Consider the following 23,741-nt stretch of genomic DNA (forward strand, 5'->3'; position numbering starts at 1 on the left):
CATTTTGAGTTTTGGTGGAGATGTTCCCTCCGCAGAGTGCTTAAATAAGCATCTGTTCAAATCTTAAACCTTGGGACCCGGCTGCTGTCAGATGGGAACGGATGGGATGGGGAGACGCGAGAGGGAAGGACAGATCTAGCACTTAGGTTAGTGGATTAAGATTTGACTTCACAAAAACAAGATAAAGTATATGAAATAGAAAATAACTACTGAAAACAGCCAGCAGAAGTGAAAACGCAATAGTGGAGTGAAATTGATGCTATAAAAAAAATGATATTGGTGTTGAATGGTAAAGGGAGTTCGAAGTATGGTGATTAACGTGATAAAGTACTCATGGGACTTTTCCCCTCAGCCATTCAATCCTCGAGATTAGTTGCTTACTGCATTTCCTATGACACTAGTGTGCATATTTTAATTCTGTAGGCCTGTCATGTAGAAAAAACAATAATACAATGCCAATTAAAAAAAGAGTAAAGCATTCATCGGAGTTGGTATTAAAACCCAGCTCTCATGACTGCTGCTCATTCATGGGGTATGTCCAATCCACTTGCCAATCCATGCGAGTGAAGCCTGAATTAGCACAGATGAGCTTTAACACATCTCCATACGTCACCATGCACTCTACTTGGGACACACCCTGCACATGACGTTACCATACACTCTACTAGGGACAAACCTTGCGCATGGGAATTGCAGTTTCCCTCTTGCACCAAACCATGGAGACGTGCTCTCTCTTACGATGTATCAGCAACAGGAAAAACGAAATAAATCCAGTAGAGTTCACTTGCTGAGACAACTGGTCTCACATTGGGGCAACTGTTGAATCGTGAGTCAGCTGATATTGCAACTAGCCAGGTCAGGTACTGTTTGGCATAATGTATAGTTTCCTATTCCATCTCTATATTTGTTCTAGGTTGATTGGTTCCATGGATGCACGGGTTCACGGAGTGCAATTATCATTTTTGTGATGAGTTTAGTTGCAGATTAATGTGAATAGCTGTCGAGGTAGAAGCCAATTATCTAGTGTCTTCCCCAATATCTGCGCCTTTTTTTTCGTTCTACTTGGTTTGTTCAACAACATGTCATCACCTCTCATGCCCCCCTTATGTCCTTGTGTAGCTGAAAGTTCTTAATTTAGTTGTTTAGTCATTACCTATTATTTAGTTAGAAGTTGCAGGTGAAATTTCCTTTATGAACACTAAAAGACCATACTGAGGAAAATCGACCAATGGGCACATTATGCAAAGAGCTCCCTGCACTTCGGACTGCTATCTCTGCAGGGGTTGCTCTCTTTTAGTACAGAGTGGGGTCTCAATTGCCCCTTCACTTTGCAGGTAGCCCTCCAAATAAGCTGCATGCCTATCTCTTCCTAAAATTAGGCAAATGCACCCCCAAAAAAAGAAAACTGGGTTTAACAGATGGGTAAATGTCTGCCTCTTGTTGCCGCTGGCATGTTTGTGTTCATGTGCTCAAACAAGGTAACAGCAGTAGGAGCTCTACTATCATGTTGCCGGCTGAAGAGGTAACACCGGACTTCCCGGTGGAGGTCGAAAGTAGGCAGAGCTGCGTACTGATCCCCCCCCCCCCACACCCTTTTTCTTTGCTCATTAATGTCCTTGAGCATTGGTTGTGGGGGTATATAGGCAGTTTTTCCTCTGTTAGCATGGGCGCCTGGCCTCTGTCCTCCTGGCGAGGACTAAACATGCTTTCAGCCGGGGTGTTTTGGGGGCGGGGGAGCAGGATTCGTCATTCGTGGATTATTGTAGAGAAGTGTGCCTGAAACTAAATGTTGCTAAATCTAAACATGTATATTATAGGGGAAAACAGATGTTTAGTAGTCACATGACAATAGAACAAGCGGTGATAGAGAAGGAGCTAATGTTCAATTATTTGGAGACACATTTGGCAGCTTGAGGAAGATGGAATGACCAAATGCAGAAATCTACTTTGGCGATCCATCAGGTCGAAAGGGGTATATGCCGATTTAACACAGTTCTAGACTAGGTCCATTTAAGCCACTTTGGAGGCATACTGATCCCAAAGCATCGGCCTCACCGCTCTGTGTCGCTGGGCTTTGGGTAGTTCTGACTCTGCTGGCCTGGTGGTGACAGAGAACATCTTTTTGAGAACTTAACTTAGTTTGGGGCCGATATCCCAGTGCTTCCCCTCAAGTCTGAGCTAGGATTACTGGAACAACGAAGTGGCAAGGTTAAAGCCCTTGATCTATTGGGTGAGTCTCTGGCTTCTGAGGTCTGCCAGAAACATGCCCTGGAAATAAAGGTTTTGTTTGGGGCATCAGAAATTCCTTTGTTTAGGCACCTAAAAGTATGATTTGGGCCTCTAAAGGATCTAGAAAAGTGGGAGTACCTAGAACAGATAGTAAAGAGGGATTTGGGGACCCTTAGAGAATCCCATTAGCGTTATTGTGTGGGGCAGTGAATTATGGGAAGGGCGTGCCCGGGTTGAGGTTTCCCCGGGAAGGGAGCAGTATTTGGGGTCAGGGGTCTTCCCCCTCGCAGGAAGGTTCTGTCCAATGCTTAGATTTGGCACTTTGCAACTCTCCTCACTAATGGAAAAGTGGATCAGTGGAAAACCCTGCCGATGCTGCCTGTTTCTGTGAGTGCACTTCTTTGGAGAGACTACCTCCCTGTCTTTTTACTCTGTACATCTCACCAGAGACTCAAACGAGCCATGTTAATGACTCTTTTTTTTTTTTTAATTAAGCCACCACGTGAAGGGGGGCATTGAACTTGATTTTTTTGCTCCCTTTATCCCCCCAGTAGTGCTGTCACCAAGCTTTGAAGAAGAGACCCAGGGTGTAAGTAATGGATTTTCTATGGCACGACTCTGGTTGCTGAATTTGTAAATGCCATATGTAGTGTGTATTGCATTCTTATGTTTTATTATGTGCATGTGTAGCAGTTTTATTGGTGTATTTTAAGGATGTATTAGTGATTTTATTTTTATGATGTTATTTTATGGGACTCGTGTACCAAAATAAAGATATTTGATGATGATTGTGCTGTCCAATCTGACCCAGATTTCTGAGATGAAAAACAAATATTGGCATTGGTATTTATTGCACACACAAAATAAGTGTTAGAACGAAAATGTCTGTTTGTAAAGTGAAAATGTATTTGTAATTGCCTAAGAGTACCACAGCAGACACTGGGAATTACGTTTTAAGTCTATGTCAAATAATTTAAGCCCATCTTCAAAAAGTAGGGATCAAATACTCCCACCTCAACATCTGTACTGGCGCCCTGCATGGTTTCATGACTCATACAGGATGCTACCGACATCATCCCATCCCTTGCCGTACCACATTGCTACCCACCACTCCACCCTTCCCTCCTATCCAGGACTCCACTTACACCCAAAAGAGTACAAAGATCTTTAATAATTTGGAGCCCGCTAACATCACCCCCATGACGCCTCCAGATCTTGCACCTACTAATATAGATGGCATTGCATCCTATCCTAGTCAGGGCAATACCAGACTATGTCGCCTAAGATCTCGCACCAAACAGCTCTCTGTTAATCATAAGTCCCTTCCAGCCATGCAAAAGTGGAATAAGCCCAATCCTCTCTAAAACAACAAACATCATAAAACACCAATGATGGACACTGCCAAACAACCTTTAGAACCACATCTAACGACTACCACCACTTTGCCTACAATAGAGCCACCACCTAGTTTCAAAGGCGCCCTCATCAATGCCTGCTCACTAGGAGCCCATGCTATTGAGATTCATGACCTCATCATCGAACAAGAATTGGACCTCCTAGTAGTCACAGAAACCTGGTTGCATCAAGCATCTCGTCCCTCTCTAGCTCATGCCATCCAACCAGGTTACATCATGATCAGGACTGACAGATCAAATACACAAGGAGGCGGCGTGTCCAGAATAGCTAAAACCGACGTGCAAATTAGGTCCTGCCCCCTTGAAGAAATAGAAGGGTATTAACTCTGCCTAGCCAAACTCTCTTCCAGTCCAAAAACTACCATTAATATTTTGGTAATTTACAGATCACCCAATAATAACACCCAGCAATATCTAGATAGCCCTCTCCTACTAACTCCTCACATCAAACCCAACGCAAGATGCATCATCCTTGGTGACATCAATTTAGGCTTCAATGATAAACAGGATCATAAAGCAGACGGCTTCCACTTGGCGCTCAAAGATATTAATTTTACACAACTTGTGAACGCTCACACCCACAATAAGGGCTCAATACTTGATTGGATACTCACGCTCAACTCCCAGGTATCCATTGACTCGATTATACCCCTTGACTGGACCGATCACCACATTATCAACTTTACTCTTATGAGCAACGAGAGATGCTCCCCTAAGACTAATATAATGGACACTTATGAAACAAGAAATATCCGTAATATAACAGCTGACAACTTATCCCTCATCTTAAGCAAAGCTCTGTTATCATACTCGGTCATTAGTGACAACCCATTTCACCTTGCAGACGTCTCCCACAAGTGCCTCACCACTACTATCGACTCAGTAGCACCCAAAATAACCAAAATACGACGGACTGACAAACGAACGAGCTTCTGGTTCAACAAGGAGTTAGCCTCGCTTAGGCGTACTAAAAGATCCCTTGAACACATTCATAATAAATCCCATACAACGGACTCAGCTAATGCTTTCATAGCTGCCAATAAAAGATACAGAGCAGCAATGATAACCCATAAAGCAAATGCATATTATACCTGTATCAGCAATGCGACTTTGAACTCAAAGGAGCTCTTCACTATTCTCAGAGAATTGGAAAACCCAACCCCAATCACCACACCGGTCGACTCCAGTAAAGAGTGGTGTACCACCATCCAAAATGTGCAAGCTTCCAAAATTGAATTACTACAGAAGAAAATCCTCACGAAAAGAAAAATCCTATCTAGTAAAAACACTCCCAATACCCCGCTCAACATAACTAAAGATAATGCAAACTTGCTATTCCACTTTACTTCAGTGTCCCAAGATCTAGTGACGGACACCATCTTCAAACTAAGGTTTCTAACTGCAAAGGGGATATCTTCCCAGCCAACTTAGTCAAACTATGCGCACTCACCCTGACCCCCATTATTACCAACTTCGTGAATGCAAGTACAGTCCCAGCCAGCATAAAAAAAGCTTGGGTGACCCCACTTCTGAAAGAAACATCCCTGGACTCGACAGTCCCCACAAACTACGGTCCTATAACCACAGTTGCTCAAGGTCATAGATAAAATTGCTTACACCCAAATTCAAGCTCACCTGGAACAAAACCAGCTCCTAGAAGCCAGACAATCGGGACCGAAATACCAATCCTTGATCTGAAAATTCAGATGGACACCGCCGGGGATGCAGGCAAACTTTGCATACTACGCTGTTAGATTTACCTGCAGCATTTGATCTGGTGGATCACGACAAACTATGTGCTACACTAGCAAATGACTTCAACCTTTCTAAAGATGCCACCCTCTGGGTGAAATCCTTGCTAGCTGAACGTACATCCAGAGTATCTATTGGCAAAGAGCCTGCAGACCCAATCCCAGTCCCCAATGGGGTACCCCAAGTTTCATGCCTCTCGCCAACCCTATGCAATGCGTATATTAATGCATTTTCTAGCTATTGGATGCCATGGGTGTCAGCCAGATCCTCAACTATGACCATGACAAGCTGATCATCAATAAAATATACGCAATAATACAAAATTGGATGGCTCTGAATAGACTTTGCCTCAACAATGAGAAAACCGAGATTCTCATTGTGGGCACGCAAACTAAAATGAACGCCCTCCACTCGGATTACTCTTCAATCCACACGACGGCACCTCGATTACAGTATCTAAGCAGGTAAAAACCCTAGGAGTTGATTTAGATGCCAATGTGTCTATGACGAAACATGTAAATGCTTTATCCTCATCCACCTCCTACACGTCTAAGCTAATTTCCTTAAGTCACCAGTTTCTTATGCCTATAAATTGCATTACTTTAGTTAGGGCTCTGATATTATCCAAGCTGGATTACTGTAACGTACTCCTACTAGGTACGTCTAAGACCAACCTAGGCAAATTACAACTAATGCAGAACAAAGCACTACAAGCAGCTTTAGGAATAAAAAAAACTGACCGTATGACTAACATCAGAAGGGAGAACCACTGGTTACCCATCAGGGCTAGAATCATATTCAAATCTTTGTGCATGACTCACAAATGCCTCGCCAAGAAAGCGCCTATCTACATCAACAACTCAGTAAGTAAAAGAGAGTCTTGCCGAACACTCAGATCTAACAAAAACTCACTCCTTGTGGTCCCGCGCTACAAAAGCTCCAGAGCAGGGGTAAGCAGTTTCCGAGTCATGGCCCCTAAACATTGGAACACCCTCCCAATAAATATCAAAAATGAAGACTGCATCAAGTGCTTCAAAAAACGACTAAAAACATGGCTATTCTACCAATTCTAGCCAGCAGATACCCAGTGAGTAACCACCAGACACCCTTGGCTCCATACAAACACCAATGTAAAACAGTCTAGCATTAGAACCTGTAAATATGTATATTACCTATACAATTAGAACTCTTGTCTCGTAATTATGTAATTTTGTGTTGTATACTGTATCATATGTGCATGTACCCTGAAAACTGTCAAGCTATTATTATGATGTCTGTAACTACGCTGTGATACCTCAGGGTCTGGGCGTATAACAAATGTAATAAATAAATAAAAATACAAAGCAGGACAAATATTGACGAAGACAAATGTTTGGGCCTTTGTGTAGGCCAGGGAAAGGCACTTGCCAGACACTGCGGTAGTGGTATTAACTGGACATCGATGATAGCAGGTGCAAAATGTAAAATCTAACAGCAGTACCTGGCAAATGCCTAATTCCTATACACAAGCCAAAAGAGTGGCTTTGCCAATGCTTGCTTTTAACAGGACTTCAGTGAAGGGCATGCATAGTGCTTATAAATAGAGTGGCTGATGGCAAACAAGGTTTAGACATTTTTATTACAATTAAGTCATTAACTTTCGGAAGACTGCTTTGAGAAAACTCTGACTGGCACTTTGAATGCAAAGGTTAATAGTCTTGAATAAAGCAAGCTGAAAGAGTTCCCATGAGGAGTTGTCGCATTACATTGAGACCACCCTTAACCTGGGGAGTTCCTTCCCACCCCAATCAAGGAGCCGTACAATACTCATTTTTTTTTTAGCACTGGCCTTACTGAAGACTCATATAGAGGCACACACATCTCTGCTTCCCCATCCCCCCTTCCCCCATGCCCACAGTGAGCCATGAACAAGGCCAGGGTATAGGAAATATATTTATATTTATTTGGAACATAGCTAATAAAGATCACACTAAAACGACACACGCAACCTTCTCTGTGGCTCACGTTTAAAGTTACAGAAATAAATCCCACAAATTAGTGTTGGGAAAAATACAAATCACAACACTTTACTTTATACAGATTCCACTTCAAGAAATAAACTGGTCAATGAACACAATTGCAGAGCACTACATATTTACATATGTAGTGCTCTGCAATTTCGATTTTCCTGTGTAGTTAAAAGGCTAGCAGTTGGGTTTAGAGATTGTTACACATGCATATGGCAATTATGATTTCACCCACACTTTTGCTTTAAAATAAACACAGGTTGTTTTAGCGGTTTGTTTTCAGACCACCCTCACTGAAAGGTCTGTGTTGGGGAAGTCGGATGGTAAAAATTGGGATGATTTGAGAATTTTGGATTTCAGAACCCCCCCCCCCCTCCACTTGAGCCCTGTGTTGGGGAAGCTGGACATTTAAGGATTTCTTGGAGTTTTAGTTTAGGGATAAAAACTCCCCTCTTCCTAAAAGAAGTTGGGTTTAACAGGCAAAATAGGATTTCCCAATTACATTACAGTCTATAGTTTTCAGTGCACACTGGAAATTGACTTTGTTCATTTCGAATTTTAACAAAAATCACTCTGTGGTATACCACCAATTACATTTAATATTATTAAAGTAGGCTAAGGATCTACACAGTTTTGCCCCACCCGACCCCCATTTTAAAGGGAAAGGATTTAAGGCAAGTAGATTTCCCCCATCTTTGGTTTCAACTGGCTCAATTCTACTCCCATTGAAAGCCTCTGTTTAAAGTCCAAGAAAGCCAGCTGCATTTCAGGACCATCTTGGAGGACATGGCAGGGGTCTGGTCACTCCACTTCCAAAGATTGTCCCCCACTTTTCACCATCGGGCCCAGTCAGCTAATTTAGACCTCCCCAGCAATAGACCGCTCCACCCAGATGCAAGCTTAGCAATCTCCTTTGGTGTTTCCTTGCGGCTCTCAGATGGTAAGTTTCTGTAGCTCTGTCTCTACCTCATATTGTAGTCACTTTTTATACCAGTGATGACACCATCAAGTTTAGAACATTGGACATTTCCGCGCAAGAGTTCCCACAATGAGTTTTGGCCAGTTACCCTTCTCTTGCCTCTCAAGTCCAGCCTCTTTCTATGGCTTGGCTTAGGAGCAGACATATGGCAATTCCCATTTGCAATCCTCTTTTGTTTTCATGTCAAATGTTGGCAAAAATCTAGTTATATGTCAAAAACTTTGCCATAATATACATGTATTCTGCTTCAGCTACCCGGGGGGTATTTAATAAAACAACTGCCAGGTCTGCACTATGTTGCACAGCCATCTGGCAATTTTCTGCCATTTACACAAAACGCATACTAAATATAAACATATTTAGTACTCTCCACATTCTGAATTTTACCCTCCACCAGTTCGGCAATTCTTAAATCCAGGACATGTTAATAGCAGCCAGGAACACCTTTTAGCTCGCCATTACAATTTCCTAAATCACAGGTGGATACATTTTATTTCAACAAAATCACCTGGAAATTACTTAATAAGTGACACATCAGTCAAGGAAATACGACTTATGGTTGGTGAGAAAAATGTCCAAATAATAATAGTCCTTTTAAATGAATAGGAAATCTTTAGTTTCTGCAAATTGGAGCTCTCCTTTCCCCAGCACCACGTGCCTCTCTGGGCCAGCCTGTAGCCAAAGTTTAATCTCTTTTTTGTTTGAAGTTGGTTCAGCTCTGATTGCAGCCACCTCACTGATGATGCCCAACAAGGCTGTTGCTGTTGGTACTCTTGTTCAGAGGAGAAATGCCTAGCATTTCAGTGCTGTACTGCCCCTGGGCAGGACAAAGACTGATATGCGGGGAAATTTCTTCTCTGTGAAAGGGACAGTGAGCTAAAGACTTGGTAGAGTCTCTCCCAGGGGTTATTCACCCAAGAACAGGTCATTGGGCTGTGTTCGTGCTGGTAGAGAGATTCCCAGACCCCCCTTTGTTTTACATATAAAAATGCACATAAAAAATGAACTATTTGTAATTAACTGTTCGTAATGTCTATGTGATATCAAAAATACATCACTGACAAGGCGATATAAGTTCACAAAGTGTTTTAAACCTTATCTACAGTAGCTCACATTTACTCGATTGATGTATAGGTAATCAATCTAGGGTATTGCAGGAGCGTCAATTTCCTCATCTAGCCCAGAGCTGTCTATTGAGAGACAATAAGGGAGAGAAACATGGGGTGACTGATGTTACAAATATAATAAACTCAGTCTGACTCCACTGCATACTCATAAAGATGAAGAGATACTTAAAAAATTAATTTCTCAATTAGGCATCAATCCATAAGGTCAGTCGTCACACAATCCAAACGAGTTTAGACTATGTACTGGTCCAGGCTGGCAAGCAATTAGCACTGTATGCTCAATATAGTCCAGATCTGTAATAAACAGGGTAATAATAGCAAATATTGAAATGTGCCAGCCTGATTGCTGTAAAGTCAATATATTGTGTAAATATTGAGACATTGTATAATAATAAATGAATATTAAACAAGCAGAGTGCTTACTTCTCAAGTGGCACTGTGGTTTAATTCCTAACGTTAAGACTCGCCCATGTCATATGCGTTAGTAATACACAGACACATGCTGATCACTCAACCACGTACCGGCCGGTAGCTGGAGAATATAAACAAACACCAACATGTACATTTCAAAATGTCTAATCCCGGCGTACTTCAGCAGCATGTTGAATAAAACGTGGCCGTGGATAATGGCAGAATATGCACGTTAGTAGGTTCAGTATGTGGCTACACAGTAATCGAGAAGTGTGCTTTAAGGAATAGGGGGCACCCGATCGTATCACGTTATTATTCGGGAAAGAGGAACGGTTACATAAAGACAATGCTCGGTGCCTGTCAACATGGCAAGCACCCAAGCAATTAGCTTCCCTCCGGATCGCTATGCTGTCAAGTCAGAATGCTTATGATGTGGAGCCACAGCTATTCAAATTAATCAAGTCCTTTCCCTAATCGCAAACTAATGGTATTTTCAATAAAACCATGGTGGCCATCTTGTGCAACCAAACCATCTAAAGTTACACCATTAGAAAGAAGGGGTAACTGGCCACAGAGGGACTGTTCTAGTTTGTCCTGAAGATATAAGTTCACCCTCATTTGTTCACAAGCACACTATTCCCAAACTGAGCGTGTACATCAAACAACGTCTACACGATCATCAGAAAAATCTTGCAAGCAACCTTGATAGTACATTGGTAACAAATCAATAACAAGCCACTCAATGTAGTATATCGGATCAACAAGTGACTGCTCATCTTCTCTTGCCTCATTTACCTAATTTCCTCATCAGAATGCACGGGTTAAAAATACCAACCCTGCACAGTACATTGTTAGTGATAGTATCTAACTCAGTTAATACAACCCACTACACCATTCAAGCTGTTCATTGACACCCATTAGATGGCTCTTTGTTAAAAACATCATTCTCATTTCTTCCCTGGACAGTGTTATGTTGTCTGCATTTGCATTTTGACCTCTACAGATTTTCTTCAGTATCAACCATTTTCATTCTTCACAGTTATGATTCCTGGAAATAAAATGGCCAACCATAGGGGCCCTCCTACCTCTATTCCTAATACAACTCTTATGTTCACTTATTCTCGTCTTTATTTTACGCTCGATTTTCCCTATATACGTCTTTTGACATGGGCACCATATCACGTAAACCATCCAACTAGTGGTACAATTCGTAACACACTTTTGTTGCCAAGGTTTTGATAAGCCGATGTCTATACTGGTGGTCCTCTGGGTCTTTGAACATCTGCAAGTGCCATAAAGGCTGTGTTGAACAGGTTTCATAAGTTCCCACTGCTCAGTAATAGTGGTTTGTCTCTCACTTGAGATGAAATATCATTCGCTGATAATGGATTGTACGTACTGACAAATACCATATCGTCGTATGTATTTGGCTGCCTCTTTTTTCTTATACTGTAATAGAGCTCCCTGGTGATTGTTGGAAGCACGTTTGAGCAATTTTCTTTATTTCTCAGCCACTAATGTGATGTGTTTTTCCAATCTGCACTTGGATTACATTTTTGTTTTAACTTTCCCTGGATTTCCACTGCAGAAAGACACCCACATAGTCTGCCTCGGGCCTACAGGAAATTTTCATGGAAACAAAGTGCGCTTTTCTTTTCAAATGTTTGCTGGTATTTTGCATGTTAAGCATAATATACATTACTTTTTGTCAACACAAACTGTCTTTTCCCTCACATCTTTATGTTGGCAGGGGAACATTTTTCTCATGTCTTGCTTTAAGCTGCAAACACACATGCAAAGCCGTTTTGGTGTCATTGTTTGAAACTCCCGTTTTTCATCTGAAAGGCCCCTTGGTATTTCTTCTGTCACTGAATTAAAAAGGCGGCTTTTCCTTTTATAATGACAGGGTAAGCCTTTTCATATAGCGCATCCTAGTGTTACATGCAGAAACCCACAAAGTCTGCCTTAATAGGCCCAGTTTCTGTGTGAAGGTTTTTCTTATTTTCTTTGAGGAAAGCTGGCAGGCCATGATTCCTGCGGCCCTTAAGTTTATTTTATTTTATTTTATTTGGGTGCTTTGATTAATCCCCACAGTGTTTTGGGCAGGAAGGAGCAGGGACTGGGTTGGAAAAGCCATAGGGATTAGCATGACCATGGGCAGTCAATGGGTGGGCAAATAACCACACAAGACCTACAAGCTTTGCGTTCCTCCTCGGGTCTTATTCTCCCCATCTGTACTTTAATGCAATAGTTTCATCTCGTAGGTAGCTCTGACACCTAATAGCCTAAAATAGATTGCCCAGGCACATGGCTTGTTTTGGTATGCCACATGCACAGGCAGATGGGGCCTTTGCTCGTCACCATCTGGGAGGTGAGGCACGTGTGTTGCACTCCACATTAATGCTGTTTTGCAGGGTATCAGAGATTGACGGGGACTCGCAATGAGGCATCCCGTGGGGGGTTATGAGGAGAGGAGGATTTGCAGTTCAGACTTCATCTTCTCCTGATGGATCATTGTCCACTTTCAAAGCAACATTCATGTTGCACCTTCCCAAATGCTGCTGTGCAACTCAACTACGCTGGCAGCATTAGCAAGGTAGACCAGAACTGGCCGCACATAATAGTGCTTTGCTGTTCCGAACACTGTTTCTACCATTGGAAGGAGTTTGAGTACTTTTTTTTTTTTTTTTTTTTTTTGCAGACGCAAAGGCCCAAGCTGCTCCTTTTACCAGCTGTGTGCAGTGCACGAAGTGCAACCTAATTGTTCTGTAATCCTGCCCCAAATCTTAATTTAATAAACTTAAAATGTATAGGACAGTAAAGCTGAGTGTCATTGGGGCACATTTGACTTTTCACTTAATGCTCCTCCTTCTTACCCTCTCCTACTGATATCCATAACCCCTTCTCAATGCAACCGACGCCTATATATCCACGGGTTCAAGCGCTATGTACAAATGCAAAAATAAATTCTATGTAGAACATAGGGCAGAACATTGGAAACAATTGGCTTCAGTTCATTATTACATTTTGTGGCTGTTTCGGCAGTGCTAACCCAGCATTGGAAAAGGCAACAGTTTTGGATTTTGTATACAAATAATAGTCTTGCCAGGCTATGATCATGTTTTCCAATCAAATGTTCTCAAATCATATGCCATTTCCATGAAATCCACATCATACTCCATGAATTTCCTGAAAATGATACATACTTCTTGAACAGCTTTGTCATTCAAATGGTTCATACTAGCATTCTATATTGGTTATTGCCATGAAATGCCATTTAATGCAATCAAATGCCAAGGAACCACATAATTTGCCAGATTTTCCATGACCAATTACTGAACAACACAACTAGCCTGTTACGCAAAGACCTCAACCTACCTGGGCACTAACTATAAGACATCATCACTTTGAACCCTCTGTTAAACATGAAGGATATGCCTCACCACAGCCAACACAAACTACTACACAACAACCATCATGGAAGCATCCAGTAAGAGCAGAGTGATCTTGGGCGCTGTGAAGCACTGCGTCAACCACCTGCCGGACCTTCCAATACCGCAATCCAATGACAAATGCAATGCCATTAACAACGTATTCACAGACGAGATGGACAGGATAAGGCAACCCATTGACTGCAAACACACCACAGAAGTTTCACCCATACCAGCCCGCAACATACTAAGACGGGCCAGATTTAAGATAATTCCTCTAGCAGGCCAGACGAACACACTCCCACAGCTCAAACCCACCAGCAGTAGAGAACATCCTCTCCAGCTCCATTGAAAAGAGCTGCACAGTTGAACAACTCAAACTCCTTCTTCATAGCATCCCACACTTAACACATTTCCAATTCTTGTCCTTGTATGCCCAGGTATGCCCCCACCCCCTTTCAAGTGACTGTCATCAAACACTCAGGTACCCATCTCATTGCCGGAATTGCCATCAAATAGACAGATACTCGCCTCATTACTAGGCATTGCCTTCAAACAGCTAGGTACTCTCACACTTGCCTAGGATCAGCATCACATACCCAGGTACTTACCCCATTGCCAGAGATACATATATATTGGCATAAGCTGATGAGGTACCCATCCCCTTTTCAGAGATTGCATACACATGGGCCGGCATTCACTTCCCTGCCAAAGAGTGCCATGAGATGTCCAGCTACTTAGTCATTGCCAAAGATTGCATCAGATGCCCACTTAAAGAATTTCTATTGAATACCAAGTTCTCCAGCATGGGGTCTGGCATGGATTCACATGCTCATGAATAGGCTGGGAATCCTCGGTAAAGAAAAAATCTGTTTCAGTTTCGTTTCTGAACTGTCTTCCTTAGTAGTAACCAATCAGTGGTCTCTGGGTCATACTGCCCCCAGCCAATGACTGCCCTCTCCCTAAACCCCTCCCCTGGCAGCCATCCTCAGATTTTTACCACACGTTCAAGTGTTGGGAGTCCTCGTGCTATAGCTCTCGAGGAGCTATAGCACGATACGTTTTGCGATTTTTCAAAGAGTTTAATCTCATTTTTCGGTCAATTGAGCCTCAAGCTCCCCCATTTCTACTTCTGATCAACGGGGACCCGTTTCGGAATTTTCTATGCCCCTCAAGGGCAAAGTTTTCCTCGAGTTACACTTCTTGGAGGATTCCAGAAGACCTTGAGGCCTACCCGTGGACATGGCCCAGGACAAAAGAAGCTCGACGCCCGGATCCAAGCTGTTCAGGAACTGCCATGGATGCGGATTGCAGAATGTGTTCAAGGAGGATGAGCATACTAGATGCCTCTACTGCCTTCACGAAGACAAAACGCAAGTGGAGAAGGACTGTGCGTTTTGCAAGAACATGTCGGAGCAGACCATGAGGGATCGACGAATCCGCCTCACCAAGTGGTTGGAAGGGAAGAGCCCAGCGGTAGGTGAGAAGAAGAGGTCTGAGCGGTCTTCTAAGTCCTTTGAGGGCGCTCCGGCGACGGGGGCCCAACAGAAGGCTAAGCACTGCGAGTCCGCGGGCACCGGGAGCACCGAACAGTCGGGCTCCTCGGCTGCCAGGCAGGGCGCACTTTCACCGACGCGATCAACCACGAGCCAACGCTCTGGCTCGGGGAAGAGAAGGTCGGAGAACCCGGTAAGCTTCTGGTGAAGCCCCGGTCGATCCCGACGGAAGCAGCCGAGGGGGAGCGAGGCGGTGACCCCCCCCCCCCAAGGTGAAGGCCTCAAGCGCACCAAAAGTTGTGAAGGCCCTGATTCATCCGGCTAAGGCCTCTATCGAGGGAGTCGTGGCGGCCCTGGCGAAGCCTGTGGAGGCGACCTTGGGGCCCAGAGCTTCCCTGCCACCGCGGAGGGAATCCCCTTTTCAGCCCATCGATAAGACCCCCGTGAGATCCCCAGTGGATAAGGAGGGGGGCGGTGGCCATCACAGACACAGATTCAGCCTCTGAAGAGGAACTGGCTGGAGTCGTGAAGATCCTCAACAAGAAGTTCAAGGAGGTCCGGTCCCACGGGGGAGGGATCCCGATGAGGCGGACGAAGAGAGCGACGGTGGTGCCGACGAGGTTCCCATGGAGGCGGAGGATTCCACTCCCCAACCGTCGCGCCCGTCGCAGCCGGTACCCGAGCCTCTGGACAACTCGGGAGCCATCTTGATGGCAATCCAGGCCTTATGTACGGAGATGAGGACGAGGTTGCCCTTACCCCCAACGGACGATCCAGCGGAACCTGGCCCCTCGGGGAGCCCTCCAAACAAGCGGAGGAGAGTTCATCCACCCCCACCCTTCCAGCCTTCGCGGCCCTTGCAGCCTTCATCTCCTTCCCCTGGTCCTAGGGATGACACGGGAACAGAGACGGCCACGACGGGGACGGATGACGACAGTGGTGACGACGGGATGGGCCTTCTATCACCAACCCCTCCCCCCCGGGCTCCTCGTCTGACGAAATTGGCTCCTTTCACACCATGATTGCCAGGGCATCCAAGCCCTTAGAGCTCTGCCCCGAAGAAAAAAAGAAGGAAGGTTTCCTCTATCAAAGGCGTGAGGCCAAAAGGAAGACGGTCCTCTCGGTCCTGTTACTTGACGACATCTGGGACGAGGGGCTGTTGCTCCTGAAGAACCCGTCCACGACCCCTGCCAAGAGAGACTGGTACGAGAAGTAGTACTGGGTCCCGGATTCCACCCCTCTGTGCCTTAGGCCGCAGCTGACCCCGGATTCGGTCGTCTCGTCGGCAGCCAAGAAGTAGGCGGCAGGGGCTACAGCTTTGACTTCAACCTTCCCCCCGGACAGTGAGGGGAAGAAACTGGACGCCATGGGGCGACGGGTCATCTCATCGGCGGCAGCAGGGACGACGATTAAGGCGGCCAACGCCCTAGCGATTGTCGCCCGCTACGACAGGGAGCTTTGATACAAGATAGCTCCTCTGCTGGACTTCTTCCCGGACGACAAGAGGGCGAAGGCCCTGGAGATCCTGCAGGAAGGCGAGGTGGCATCGGACCACGTCATAACGGTGGCCACGGACATTGCTGACACTGGTTTCCGCCAGTTGGGTAACGGTGTTTGTCTTCGACGGCGTGGTTGGCTCAAGGCGACCGATTTCTGCCAAGATGTGCAAACCAGAGTTTTGGACATGCCCTTCGACCGGAACAACCTATTTGGCAAGACAGTGGACGAGTCGCTGCAGGCCATCAAGGCCGACAAGGAGACGGCCCGGGCCTTGGGGGTTTTGCAGCAACGACGGCCGCCCTTTTGGAACTCTGGAGGCAAGCAAGGTGCCTCCAAAGGATTCGGTGGTGGCTCCTAGATGTACCGCCAGGCAGCCCGCTCCTCGTCGCAGGAGGCCTACACAGGACGCGGCAAGTCAGGAGGATCTCGTTGTCGTCGCCAAGAAGGCCAAGGCAGCAGGGCCGCTGCCAAACAGGACTGAACTGGCTGTAGATCGGGCCCCCACATGAGCACCCCGGTGGGAGGCCCGCGGGCACACACTCGAGTTTCTAAAGAAGTTCCCCCGCATTCCACCCGTGGCCAGGAAGGAAAACCACGTCTCTCAACTGCTGCTGGAAGTAAGGGCGATGCTGAAGAAGGGAGCCATCGAGCTCGTCCCAAAGAAGCTTCGGGGCTCCAGAGTCTACTCATGGTACTTCATTGTAAGAAAGAAGACCGGCGATTGGCGACCCATCCTGGACCTTTGTCGTTTAAACAAGTACATCAAGGACCAGAAGTTCCGGATGGTCACCATCCAGCATGTGCTGGGCAGCTGCAGGAGGGCGACCTCCTATCGTTGCTGGACTTGGAGGATGCCTACTTTCACATCCCCATTCTAAAAGGACATCGAAATTCACCAAGGGCCTAGTACCAGTGGTGGCGCGGCTGCGCCTGCAGGGGATCCACGTCTACCCCTACCTGGACGATTGGCTCATCCGAGCAAAGACAAGAGAACTCGCCGTCGGGCACACAGCGAAGACCGTCCAACTGCTCACAGATCTGGGTTTCTCCATCAACTTCACCAAATCCCACCTGGTTCCTTCGCAGTTCGCACTGTTTCTGGGAGCCAAGCTCGACACAGTAGCGCAACTGGCCTCCCCGTCAGAGGAAAGGACGAAGGCCATCATGGGCAAGGTGCAGCGGCTGTTGGCCATGGATGTGGCCAGGGTGAGGTCCATCAAGTCCTTTCTCGGCATGATGTCCTTGTGCATCTACCTAGTGCGGATGCGGCCACTGCAAGAGTTCCTCGATGCCCGGTGTATGCAAGCGGCGGGCAGCTTCGAAAACAGGATCCCGCTCAACAAGACCTTCCGGCAAGCAATCCGGTGGTGGGGCGCCTGCACGCATCTGACAGCGGGTGCGGACTTCCAGACCCCGACGCATCAGGAGAGGGTGACGACAGATGCCTCCCTGGAGGGGTGGGGAGCGCACACACCGGAGATCTCCACGCAAGAGGCCTTTGGCTCCCAGAGTAGAGGTCACTACATATCAACATCTTGGAGCTCTGAGCCATGTTCTGGGCTCTCAAGTCGTTCCTCCCGTCCCTCAAGGGCAAGGTGGTGAGGATCTTCACCGACAACACCACCACGATGTTCTACATCCGGAAGCAGAGAAGCACCAGATCCCCAGCCCTATCCAAGGAGGCCCAGGATCTGTGGCACTGGGCCGTCGCCCAGGCAATGTTTCTGGTGCCCTTCCACCTGGCAGGAATAAAGAACACCATCGCAGACTCGCTCAGCAGGGAGCTGCGCTCGTGCCACGGGTGAGAGCTGCGGCAGGATCAAGTGGATCGGCTATTCCAACGATGGGGGCAGTCCCCAGATCGACCAATTTGCGACGACAGCAAGTGCCGGAGGTTTGCCAGCAGGTTTCCCCAGCCGGGGAGCATGGCCGATGCCTTCTCATTCCCCTGGGACGGCCTGTTTGTGTACCCATTCCCGCCGTTGCCATTGTTGCTGCGACTCATCAACCAACTCAAGAGGTCCTGGTGCAGGATGATCCTCGTCCCACCAGCGTGGCCGAGACAGATCTGGTTCCCGGACCTTCTGGACATGTCAGCGTCCCCACCCCCCCCCCCCCCCCAGTCAAGCTGCCGACGGACGCGGATCTCCTCGCCAGAGAAGGAGGCGCCATCCTCCATCACGACCCAGGGTCGCTGAACTTGCAGGCCTGGCTCCTGCAGCACTAGAGTTTGAGGGTATGATATCCCGGCGGACTGCAAGGAGGTGCTTGCAAAGGCCAGGGCGTCCTCAACTCTCAAGAGCTATACATAAGTGGAAGAGGTTTTCTGTGCGCCGCACCAGACAGAAGTTTAACCCTCTGCATATTACGGCCCCTCAAGTGCTGCCGTACTTATTGTCATTGGCCAAGGCGGAGCTCGCCCATGCCTCCATCAAAATCCATCTAGCGGCTCTCTCCCGTTACACCAGATCTCCGGGGCGCTCATCCCTGTGGTTCCATCGCCTGGTGAAGGAGTTCATGACTGTTCCGATCGTTCCCGTCGGTGAAGGCTCTGACCACGGCGTGAAAGATCAACGTGGTGCTGACCAGGCTCATGGGGCCGCCATTCGAGCCTCTGCATTCTGCACCGTTGAAGTTCCTGTCATGGAAAACAGCGTTTCTTGTGGCCATCACCTCCGCACGACGAGTGGGAGAGATCCAGGCTCTCTCCTGTAAACCTCCATACCTGACTTTCCACGAGACGAGGGTGGTGCTGAGGACGTATCCCGCCTTCGTGCCCAAGGTGCCGTCGGACTTCATCTCAACAAGCCCTTGGTGTTACCCGTTTTCTTCCCGTCGCCTTCGTCGCCGGCCGAGAGGTCTTTGCACTCGCTGGATGTAGCTAGAGCGCTGAAGTTCTATGTGGACCGCACGAAGAGTTTTCGGAAGACATCACAGCTGTTTGTGAACTTTGGACCTGTGAACCAAGGGAAGGTCCTCTCAAAGGCTTCCATTTCCAGATGGCTCTCCGGCTGCATCATGCACTGTCACCGGTTGGCAAACCGACCGTTGCCCGGCCGTCCGAGAGCCCATTCGACCAGAGCGATCGCTGCTACCACAGCGTTCCTATCTGGTGTGCCCCTGCTAGACATCTGCAGGGCTGCTACGTGGAGGTCGACGCACACTTTCACGAGATTCTACTGCGTCAACTGGGACTCCAGGGAGGAGTCCAGAGTCGGCCAAGCAGTGCTGTGCAACCTGTTCGCCTGAAGGTGGGCCTGGTGAGGAGGTAAGAGATGCTTAATGTTGAGTTGATGAAATGCTTAATGTTGAGCCTTGCCACCTCCCGTGGTTGTGCATGTGTGTACTGCTATGTATTCTTCTATTCATGAGCATCTGAATCCATGCCAGACCCCATGCTGGAGAGGAACAAGTTACTTACCTGTAACTGTTGTTCTCCTGCATGGGTCTGGCATGGATTCACATGCGAACCCTCCCTCCTACCCCTCTGCGGCTCTTCACTTGGTCCTACTGCCACTTTACGTGCTACCAAATCTGAGGATGGCTGCCAGGGGAGGGGCTTAGGGAGAGGGCAGTCATTGGCTGGGGGCAGTATGACCCAGAGACCAGTGATTGGTTACTACTAAGAAAGACAGTTCAGAAACGAAACTGAAACTGATTTTTTCTTTACCGAGGATTCCCAGCCTGACGACGGGGAATATTCATGAGCATGTGAATCCATGCCAGACCCATGCTGGAGAACAACAGTTACAGGTAAGTAACTTGTTCCTTACTCGCCCATTGCCATAGATTGCCATCAAATACCCAGGTACCAACATCATCTCCAGTGATTGTCATCAAATGACATGGTACTTGCCCTATTGCAAGGGCTTGAAGTGAAACGCCCAACTACTCCACTCATTGACCAGGCTTGAATCACATGCCCAGGTACTGGATATTGAGGTCCAATGCACAGCTACCCAACCAATTGGTAGAAATGACTGCCAAATGGGCAGGTAACAGCCCCATCACCAGAAATGTCTATCAGATATCCAGGTATACTCCTGTGGCCAGAGAGCCAGAGATTGCCATGATCTGGCCAATAACTAACCCATCAAATTCCAAGATACTTGTCCTCCTGCTATAGATTATCTCCAAATGCCAAGGCCCCTACACCCACTAGAACCCTCATCAGGCTCCTCTGTGGAAGAAGTGCATCATAGCTGTGTTCTCACAGATCTTCCTTGTGTCTACTAACAACAGCAGGAATGGGAGGGCCGGTTTGACATGGGAATATGTAAAGATGCTTTAAGTAGGGCTGCCAAACACAAGCTAGTTTTTTGAGAATAGTGCAGGGTTTCTGCTCTGCCCAGATATGCCGCCTTCTCCACGCCTATTGATGGTGGAGTTGTTTGACAGGCTGGAGGAATGTAGCCATGCTGCAGTATCTGTTCCCTGCTTCTCCTTTCGTTGACAGCAGAGAGGCAGGTGGGGGTAGGTGAACCATAGCAAGCATGTACGTTTGAAGCCTGGAAGACTGAGTGGCCCACAGGGGAGCCAGACATCATGGGCAGGATAGGATTGCTGTGCGTGGATCCCTTGTGGGTGGTCTTCCTTTGTCCTCCCAAAGGCTGTATCCTTCCGGGACATGGCCAGTGCTGAAAAAACTTAGTATAGTGAAAAAGGGTGGAGGTTGCAGCTGAAGGCCACCACCCAACTATGTTCTCTATCTACTGTGCTTCTCAATCCAAGTACACCATCACCTTTGCCTCACTAGCAGGCACTAAAGGATCATGGTATTAGCCAAAATTATAACCAGGAATATATCTTAAGAATAGCATACTCCGATCATGACTACATATCATTTAAAGAGCTTTGTTTCTCTTTCTGATGCATGTAATGGTTGATTAATTTTTATGAACATATCAGGTGGCGTAGTAATATGTTCCAATTCATGTGTTTTAGGTGGCTTCATTAGCTGGACCAGGCGGACAGGTCGAAATAGAACAAAATTTCCTGAACAATGCGTTAAAGACAATAAGCGCATACTTTGGGGACCTGATCCGAAGAACCTGAGAAAAGAAGTTTATTTACTTAATTTCAGTAAATGATCATGACCTCTGATCGGCTTCATTATCAGAGTAGATCCTTTTATATGTATGTTCTTAATGTCCACAAAAAGGTGTCCTTTCCCTCTCATTACTTCCTTCTTTGGTGTATTTTAGTCTACTATTTTTGTATACTGTTAAATAAACATTAAATTTGTGCATTTCTAATTTTCAGTAAAAAGTTTCTTTTTTTTCTTACTGGCTGCCTATTTTTACATACATTTTCATATATATGTAATGTTATTTCTTTTCTATATATTAGAATACGTTGTTAATCCCCAACATAATCACATTTTAATGCTGCCTGCAGTTTGTATGTGTCATTTTTTCTGGGATGTGGCCTTACAACAGACTTGATTTTAAATGAACAAGTATTACTCATTTTGAATAAGTGGTGACTGCGAGGTATACACTACTCCACTAGCACTAATGGTTTGTTTTGCTGAGTTTCATAGCAGTGGTTTTTATCTGGGTGAATATCTGCACTGTCTCATGATTAGTACATGGCATTCTGGGCCCTTTGGACTGCCAGTCATTGAACAACCTTAAGAAAGGAAGCAACATGTGCAGAAGCTATATTTCAAAATCGAATTCTAAGAGAAACATTGGTATATCTCTTTAAATTGTTGATTTTAATTGAATGGTTTTGATCCAGTTAGATGCAATTTACAAGAGGATATCTACTATCACCTCAACAAAAGAGAACATACGTTCTGGTTCAGTCAATTAATATGTGCTTAAAAAAGTCCTTACATTGAGGCTGGCTGTGTCAAAGCACTAACTGATAATAAAGAAGTATTCACACAAGATAGTCCTAGAGATCACAAGTCAAACAATTAGAAACAATACTCTAAGATTAAAGGAAATATTGTAAGAAATCCAACATCTCAGAGAAAGAATGATCTAAACCATTTTCCCGACCTATACATGTTACACTTCATGGTATAAGAGGGGAACAGAAAGTTCAAAATACAAAATACAAACAATAACTGCAATGGTAGATGGAAATTATGTCAGAAATAATTAACACATTTGATCCCGAATGAGTATATCTTGTAAATCTGGTGTTCCCCTTTCTAGAATTTCCACCTCTTGTGCTCTCTTCAGGAAGGATGTTTTAGGTGTTCTCTGAATGACTTGTATGAAGGACTGGAATTCAGGTCCTTGCAGTTGCATTGCTAGGTTGTTGTGAACCAATGCTCTCACATTACTTCTAGTAGTTTGACCTCCACGGTGAGGAGAAGTGCATTTGCAGCAATTCAGCACTCCTCTGTGTGGTGGATATGCTCTGGTCCTGTCCCTTAGGAGTCGGATTTTCCAGAGAAAAAGATAGTTTGGTTAGTGAGGAGCAGCACACTTCGGTTCCCAACTGAGTATATCTTGCAACTCTGGCGCATTCTGCAAGGTCAAGAAATCCAAGTACTCATGTAAATGGAATAAGCCTCAACACCTAAAACTGCCCACTGAAGAGAGCATGAGGCTCATTAGTGGGAGCTGTAGTGCGCTCCAAACTCGCCAAATGATACATTCCTATATATTGGTGGATGGTTAGTAAGACTGATAATGAAGGGTCTGAAGGAATGAACAAACAAAAAGAGATTGAAAATATTATAAAATGCTAACAATCCAGGAATTTACATATACTGAGCAAATATAAGACATTCTGATACATACGAAAGTGACCGAGGATGATGGAAGCAGTGTAGTGTACACTGACAACATGGGGTATCTGGTTTCAAAGTAATATGTGCACCTCTACTTTCTCAATACAAATTGGAAACCAAATTACTGTCTCTCACCTTGACAACCTTTTAAAGGCCCATGCAAGAACAGCAGATCAGCTAGTGTGTTAATCTTTGAATGGCTGTCAATGTTGAACCCTTTGCAGCTAATGAAATGTGTCTCTCAGGCTATACTGATATGAATGCATGTGCTGTTCAAGGTAACGTCACATTAGCTAACAGTAAGCAACACTGGAACATAATCAGCATTGACAATTGCAGTGATACCCGTTACATACTTTCAAATTATGTACATCTTGTCCAAGAAATGGCTGGGACAAGAAGATCTAAAACTACGAGTCAGTTTTTTTCCTTCACATTTAAGGATGTGGGGCAGATGAAAACAATAATTTAGAAAACATGAAAATGCATGCGCATTTGGATTATAGACATACTTTGTAATGAATAATCAGTGGGAAATGGGGTGTTCGGCTGTTTATGCATACATAAGTGTACATTTAATTAAGGAATCATAATTTAGGATTTAGGTGGTTACATACCTTCCAAAAGTCCCAGGGTGGTAGCAA

General features: G+C 45.7%; 1 protein-coding gene across 1 annotated transcript in view; it reads left to right on the top strand.

Moving 5' to 3' along the window:
• Positions 1–21,601, top strand: part of TGS1 (trimethylguanosine synthase 1) — a 1,067,587-nt gene extending 1,045,986 nt beyond the window's left edge. The window contains exon 13 of the mRNA XM_069621061.1: positions 21,291–21,601. Within this exon, the coding sequence (XP_069477162.1) occupies positions 21,291–21,401 (111 nt within the window). The 3' untranslated portion in view covers positions 21,402–21,601. The remainder of the gene's footprint in view (positions 1–21,290) is intronic.
• Positions 21,602–23,741: the final 2,140 nt, after the last annotated feature.

This window comes from Ambystoma mexicanum, chromosome 5q (assembly GCF_040938575.1).
Source record: "Ambystoma mexicanum isolate Mex_15411 chromosome 5q, UKY_AmexF1_1, whole genome shotgun sequence".
Taxonomy (NCBI): Eukaryota; Metazoa; Chordata; class Amphibia; order Caudata; family Ambystomatidae; genus Ambystoma; species Ambystoma mexicanum.